Raw genomic sequence first — 8,011 nt, 5'->3', positions numbered from 1 at the left:
TCAAGTTTGTTCTTCGTTATTCGTTTCTTCTCGTCTATTGTCGATGCCAAAACTCTCTTGTATTTTAGCCAAACTGTGACCGTGAGTATCCTTTACAAGAAGGGCGCAAAGGATTCCGGCTAGCCAGCAAAAGCCAGCAAAGAGCCACATGGTCTTTGTAACACCGAGAGCATCCAGCATTTCTCCAAAGGTCATCGTTGCTATTAAACATAACAACCAGTTGAAAGTGGCAGCACACGCAACGGCAGTCTCCCTTATTTGCATTGGAAATATATCACCCAGTAACGCCCATGATATCGGGCCGACACCGATATTAAAAGCGGCAAAAAAAAGGGCTGTCCATGTTGGCGGCATCCAGAAATAAATATCGTCGTATTCTGGATCCTGGTCCCTCAATTCATAAAACCATCCTGAAAGTACATAATCAGAAAAGATATTTTATTCTATGTTAGTTTCATGAAATTTATTGCTAATATATTAATATTATTTTATGTATTTTCACAAAAAAGTAAATAGGTTTTTGGTTACGAATTATTAAAATTTAGTTAGGAATTATTAAAATATGAATGATTTTGCATTCATGTAATATTTGCTACAAATATCAAAACGAGTAGCATTATTAAGTGAAAACAATATTTTTTATATTGGAACATAGTCATAATTTTTGTATATATATTTAATAGACGTGATGTATACGATACTTTTTTCAAACACTAATTGGAGGATGCAGTGTTCAATTAAATCAGTAAAAGACTAGACTACACAGTTTATAACACATATCTATAACACATATCAATATTTATAAGCAAAATAAATAAAGATAGCTTTTTTGTAAAATTGTAACTCATTTCGAAATAGAACATAGATTAAATACTGCCTTAAGTATTTTTATTATATTGCGTTTTCATTTTTTAATATAAAACAGACTGAAAAAAGAAATTAAACTAAATTTTCTTTGCAAAGCGAAAAAATTGCAAATTGAAAATACTGATGACAAAAGAATTTTCAGCTACTTTCTTTCTCTCTCTTGACAAATTTTGAATTTTATACATTTTTTTTACCTTTATTACATGTATTACTTTTGATAAAAATCTATATTTTATTTGAAAGAGAGAGAGAGAGAGAGAGTGAAAATTCAAAGAATTTTCACAAAAATGAAAATTTTTTTGTTATAAAGGATTTACAAATTACAATGAATTATAACATGATAAGCAATATCTTGATTGACATTTCATTTTCAGCATGCATTTATTTAGAATATTATGTTGTCGGTAATAAAATAAATGCTTTAAATCTTTAACAATTATTATAGTTATTATCTGCTCTAACGAGTATTATTATTATGAAATCGGAAATTGTTTACCTAACAGCATCAAGAATAGTCCCATAAGCATCGAAGATGTAATTAGTAATATTCGACGTCCGACCATATTTATCAAACTCGTAGCTAAGAAACAAGACAGTATTTGTATGCTGCCAATAACGATGGTTTGCTCGCTTGCAGTTAAATCGCCTGATCCGCCGACATTGAAAAGCGTCAATGCGTAAAAGATCATAATATTAACGCCACTCAATTGTTGAGCTAAGAATGCGAAGAAACACGTGAAGAAGGAATTTACGATATATCGATTTTTTAGGATACTCATTGTGCTCTGTAAAGAAAAATTTTATATTTTAGGATCTCTTAATGATAAGTTATAGAAAGCAAATAAATTTTTATAGAAGAATTAAAATAATTTTTACATAGTATCTTATTTGTATCATAGTATTTTTTATAATGCTCTGCAATAGCATTTTGTTTCTAAAGATCTTTATATTAATTTACAATAACTAAATACTAAATTTAAATTGATGATCATGTATTTTAGAAATAATCATGTTTTTTAAAAATAGATTATTTTAATGAAATTTGTTTTATGATGTATTATTTTTGTAGTTTTATATCTGTATGGATAATATTGTAAGTATAATTTTTTTGGATAGTTATCATAAAAAATTAAACATTTTACCTTTTTTGAGTGGCTTACAATAGCGAGATATTTTAATTCTTTCATTTCGACGTCATCTTCATAAATTTGGCCACGGTACCATTTTAGAGAATCTCTGGCTTTAATTTCGTCATTCTTCATAAGATAATAGAGAGGGCTCTCAGGCACTAGATTTATTAATGCAATCAGGAGGCACGTCACAGCGCAGATAAAGCTATATCTAATTATTAACGATTCATAAGTTTTTCTGAAGTTTAATTCTGATTTAATTTCTATATTTCATATAATTTATTAAGATTGATATAAAAATATGCGATATTACTAAAAATGTGATAATAAATGCATGAATGTGTGAATATTATTTATTAATAATTATAATTAAGTTAAAGATAGTATATATTAATATGCTATTAATATAAAAATCTTATTATCTATTTAACACAGGATATAAATAAGATTTGAATGATCGATAATTGAATAAAATTTGATAATAAGATTTAATAAGCTTAAACTTTGAATAAAATTTACGAAAATATAATTAATGAATTTAAAATTAATTAATGATATAATTCCTTAATCAAATGACGATTAGATGGGAATGGAAGCCGAATCGAAATATTTTCAAAAAATCAATCCCTGTTATATGTACGTTATATTTCTTTAGATAATACCATTAATATCATTAATTATATAATTTAATTTCAGATGTTTTTATACCTTTCTTTTTTCTCTTGGAAAAACTTTAAAAAGAAAAGCAAATAAAAAAAATATTTAATCGCGACTAGCTGAATAAAAAATTAATGATATAATAAAGTTTCAAGAATTGATTATCTGAACAATATTTAAAAAATATTGCACATTATCAACGTGCTTTTCTAGTCAGTAATTATTATTTAATTATTATAATTAAGTTTATAAATTTTGCGTACATCACATCAATATTGTGTAAATACCTCCATATAGCATCGTGCTCCTCTAAAATATGGGCAACCACAAAAGCATACATAATTCCGCAATTGATCAAGAGATGAAAATACATAAGAAGTTGTTCTCGTAAATTTTTATCTGCTATTTCCGCAATATAAATTGGAGTTAGAATGCATAATGCTCCACCACTCACACCACATATCAGTCGACCAATTATGAGAAGCAAAATCTATGAAAATATTTGATATATTAATAATATATATTTAAAAAGTTATAAACTACATATAATTTTATACGTAGGAGTTTTATATTTGTAGCATTAATATAAATTTTTACAAATCTCTTCTTTAAAATTTAATAAAATATTTTATTTATATATTAAAATTGTGCTCCAATATTTCAACTAATTTGATTCATTGTCCGATGTTAAAATGAGATTCAATAATGAGACAAGGTAAAATTCATGCTTCATGCTTTAAGACTCCTTTAATGACAGAGGGCAAATTTGCTTTCACTTTAATTTCATGCAGTCTATTATATGTAAATGGCATTTTGGCAGAACTTAAGATTTAACAGAATGGCACGTGAAAGCATACTTTTTGGTCGGCCAAGCAGATAAACGTCCACCCAACGATAAATCCTGGCATGGTCAAGAATATGATTGTGATACGACTGAGATACTTCATAAAGAAAGGCACGATCATTACACCAATACAAGCACCGGCATTCAAGATACTACCGATAAGGCCAATCTCGATACTGTTAGCGTTTAAGATATTTCGAAAGATCTCTCCTGCACTGGAATTCCAACCGAGTGTGACACCGAGAGCGAAACCACCGAGAGAGGCTAAATTTTCAAACAAAAGGGTTGTTAATTTACTGTGTAGTAAATTAAATAAACTCTAAAACATCGGCGATATATTACTAGCATATCAAAAATTTAAATTTACTTCAGATAAATATATTTGATTTTTATTATTGTCTTTTTATAAATGTTATAAATCAAAGATTCTTTTTTATTTAAATTATATTTATTTTAATTTTATTTATTTTTATTTAAATTGTATTTTATCTTTTTAGATTATTTATGTGTAAAAATTTTTGTGTGTTGGTATATACATGCATATGCATTGTGCGTGTGTGTAATTTATATGCATAGAATTCTGACATATTATCTGTTAATGATGGATTTTTGGCGATACTTGAAAAAAATCCTTATGTTTAGATTATATAACTGTCTAAAGTTTATGTTTTTAAATACGATATATCTCGCAGTAATAAGGATACTTTTAGATCTATTTTATCGATTTACTTTTATTTTATTTTAATTATGGACATATTTTTATAATAATATTAAAAAATCCTTCTTAATATATATGCATACACATAATAAAGATATTGTTATCTAAAAAAATTTAATTTGCATAGAAAGCATATAATCTTTATACAATTTTTAATTTATAAATATATATATATATATATATATATATATATGTATATATTATATTGTTATATTCAAATTCCGTGTAATTAACAGACTATTCATTCTTGCTCTTTAGCAAATCATAAATAGCAAACATTATTTAAGAAAAGATAATTTTAATAAAGCTAAGAGGATAAGATAATTAATTAATTAGCAAAGCTATCCGTGAAACACGAATATATAACTTGACAACAGTTGTCAATCTTCAAAGATGCTGCTTTTGTTGACGAACAAAAAAATACTCGGAGACAATCTCCCAAAAACGAGTACATCGGATATCAAATGTAGCCTCGAAAGAGCTTCACGTAGGGATGAAACATAATGCACTGCTCTTTCTTTTCAAGATTATTGTCGCGACAATCAATAACCAAAGGATTTATTTTATTAGTGTGTGTTTCAGATCAATTTCAGAATCCTTGATAAATCTTTCTGTTCTATCTTGGGCTCCTGCCTAAATTATAAAGTGAAATACTTAATCAATCGATCATTACATCAACTCTATAGTGTTTCGATAAGGCTTCTTGCTTTACTTTGGGTCCAAGTTATTGAGCAATCCACCATACTGGATCTAATCCACTACCAACTTACTTTAACGTTAGTTTCAGAGAGAAGGACGAATTGCTATTCTATCTTAAATTGCTGTTTAAATTATCAAGCAATGTATTATATCTTACCCGCTATTAATTTTACAAGTATTCCATCTCAAACTTCGTTTTGATGCAGACGCATTATTGTCCTTGGGATTTTTTGGACAAGAGGAGAATATACAGAACACTGGATCTATCCAGTGCTCTGAAAGAATTTCTCAAGCCCCAGTTTCAACATTTGTTCTTTGAGAGTTTTAGACAAGAGGGGACTATTCAGAACATTGACCTTATATATGGATCCAGTATTCTAAAAGAATTCCTATAGTCTCTGCCTCGGTACTTGCTCTTTGTCCCACGGAAAAATCACGGATTAAAAACCGTACATGAGCTTTCTTTAAAAAAAGTAGTCTTTTTTCTTCTCCAAAAAGGCTCAATTTCACATTTAAAATTTTTGCATTTATTTTTTCTGAATAAAAGACAATAATTCTTTGCGAAAGCAATCTCGTCTTATTTATTTATAAGAAATTATTCAACATCTTTTTAAATAATAATTATTTTGCAGGCTATGACTGTGTAATTTAATTATTAACTTTGTCTCAATTGTTTATTTTTTATTTTTTTAATTAAGAATTAAAACATGTATGTGGTGGGATACTCTGCATATTTGCTTAAAAGTTGTATTCAAAAACTTTACATAAGAATTATGGTTATAGACATAGTTCTAATTAAGAACGTTTGTAGTACTTGTAGTATTTGTACTTGTAAACAACACATATACATACACGTGCGCGTATATACTGAAAAATGTAGAGAGAAAGAAAAGCAAAATAATACCTTTTTTAAAATAATTAATAAAATAAAAATGTGTAATATATATAAATTATGAGGTGAGTTTGATATTATATTATACAAGATCGTTAGAAATTATTCAAATTTCTAGAAAATGTAAATATATTCTAAACATTATATATGTATATATTATATATTTTATATATTATAAATATATTATCTATGTAATTTGGCAATTTTTATAATCGGTTTTTTTCAAAAGCGAAGTTTTATACAAAGGATATTTATTCTTTTTGACTTAATTTGGAATAAAAAATCACCTTTATTTCGAATGTATTTTGATTTCAATGCAATTTGTTTGTTAGTCGTATAATTATTTTTGATGTAAATTATACGGACGCATTTCATAACACTATTGTTTCCGGAGTTTCCGAATTGCTGCAGCTGCAGCACATTTATTGTTTTTTACGGTCACTCCATTATTGTAGTTGCTCTATTATTCTGTTCTTGCTAATTGGCAATCAAGCCATTAATTTGATTTAAGCATATGATAATGCTTTATTTATTGAAGCTGGAAAATTTTTCTGTCAGTTATCTTAAAGCTCCAAAAATAAACGGCAAAGCATTGTGTAATAAATAAATTAAAATTGTGCTATTGAAATTCTGTATAATTATTTATTTTATATTCAATTATTTATTTCTATATAATTATTTTGAGCTATTAAAATAATGTGTAATTAATTTGAGATAAAATTAGAGTCTATTTTTGTAGAAAAAATATTATTTCAACAAAATAATCAGAAGAATTTTTAATTTAATATTTTTTGGTATATATTGTTTTAACTCTCGAATAATTATTTTTATTATTGTTTTATTCAATATTTATTTAATTATTATTAATATTTTGCAACTTAAAATGATCATTAAAAGTAATATTGTCTACATTTACCTATAAAAGCAGCAATCCGCTGATTCCAACGGTGGATTCTACTACCGTCAGTGACTTCGGAAGCTAATGTCGATGTCATTTTCATAACTAGCGTGATGAGCAATGCTGTCTAAGCGTTATCGTAGTTCTCCAACTGTCAACTACTGATATAAGTCGATTCGAGAGAATTCAGTTGCATGACTGACCACACGAGCGAGTTCAATATGAACATATCGATTTCGCGTTTAATATATGACCGGATGTTTTGCCAAACTGTGTTTGTGAAATGCCTTGATTTGTGATTTACTACAATTGCTACAAAAATGAACACAATTTCGGGTGTAATTGCTTACTATAAGCTTTTCTTATTTTTAAAGAATATTTAGTAATTCATTATATATCAAGAAATTCATTAGATGCAGTATCATATAATTAAGCATAGAATCAATAAATTGTTAAATATTGTATTATAATATATACAGAATAAAAAATATTTAGGATAAAGAATATAGAAAAATATTTAGGAAAATAATTTAAGGTAATTTAAAGAGTCAATAATAATGCAATTCATGTAATATGTCAATTTCTAAAATCTTGAATTAGTCCATCTTTGATTCGCTTTTTACGAAATGCAATAAATTTGATTGGCATCAATGTACATACAATACATGCAAATAGTCTCAATATTTCATCAGCTGATCTTTTAAATAATGTTTGAGACAGAAATCAGTTCCTGCAATTATGTTGATATCTTATAGAATTGATATCCTAAAATTTATACCTTAAAATTTGTGAACGTCTTACATATATATATTTTGCAAATGAGATTAATCATTTTAATGAAAACATTTATTGCTGGAAAGAAATTTATATCAAAAAATAATGCATTAAATAAAATAAATAATACATACAAAGTAATAAATATAAAATAAAAATATTTTATTTTCAAAAAAATTAAGTTCATAGAAGTGTGTTTAATTAATCTTATATTATAACAATGGAAAAAAAATGAAATCATAAGAACATCAATAATGACGTATCACCGTAGATCTGTACTTTCTAAATTTAAAATATAATTTAATTCAATATCTTTCAGCATTCAAAATAGCTTGCAGCATACAATAATACATTGATAAGCAGCAATGTTGTTTTTAAACTTCCCGAATATAACGATTGAACGTTGTAATAATAAGTGTATATATACATCAATTATTGAAACATTTAATTGCATTTGATGCAGCTATATAAAAATAACAGTCTATATTCGTTAATGCAACTATATATAGAATGAGATGCAAATGTAAACGAC

At 26.5% G+C, this 8,011-nt stretch overlaps 1 protein-coding gene across 1 annotated transcript; it reads right to left on the bottom strand.

Annotated features, from left to right (window-relative positions):
* On the bottom strand, positions 1-6,882 carry LOC105255510 (facilitated trehalose transporter Tret1). Its single transcript, XM_011264826.2, has 6 exons — positions 6,724-6,882; positions 3,512-3,762; positions 2,942-3,144; positions 2,010-2,208; positions 1,364-1,652; positions 1-410 (listed from the first exon to the last, which is right to left on the bottom strand). The coding sequence occupies exons 1-6, from the start codon at positions 6,806-6,808 to the stop codon at positions 1-3; spliced, it is 1,437 nt and encodes a 478-aa protein (XP_011263128.2). The 5' UTR covers positions 6,809-6,882.
* Between the last annotated feature and the right edge of the window lie 1,129 nt (positions 6,883-8,011).

The sequence above is a fragment of the Camponotus floridanus genome, unplaced genomic scaffold (assembly GCF_003227725.1).
Source record: "Camponotus floridanus strain SB8 unplaced genomic scaffold, Cflo_v7.5 scaffold18, whole genome shotgun sequence".
Taxonomy (NCBI): domain Eukaryota; kingdom Metazoa; phylum Arthropoda; class Insecta; order Hymenoptera; family Formicidae; genus Camponotus; species Camponotus floridanus.
Note: the sequence above shows the minus strand (reverse complement) of the source record. Positions and strands in the feature narration are given on the sequence as shown.

Bases quoted from the DNA above. Each gene is read 5' to 3' on its own strand.
- LOC105255510 (XM_011264826.2), bottom strand. From the start codon at position 6,808: ATGAAAATGACATCGACATTAGCTTCCGAAGTCACTGACGGTAGTAGA. The intron at 2,209-2,941 runs GTATTTACACAA...GTTAATAATTAG, and splicing joins GAGCACGATGCTATATGGAG to ATATAGCTTTATCTGCGCTG. The intron at 1,653-2,009 runs GTAAAATGTTTA...TTTTCTTTACAG, and splicing joins TTGTAAGCCACTCAAAAAAG to AGCACAATGAGTATCCTAAA.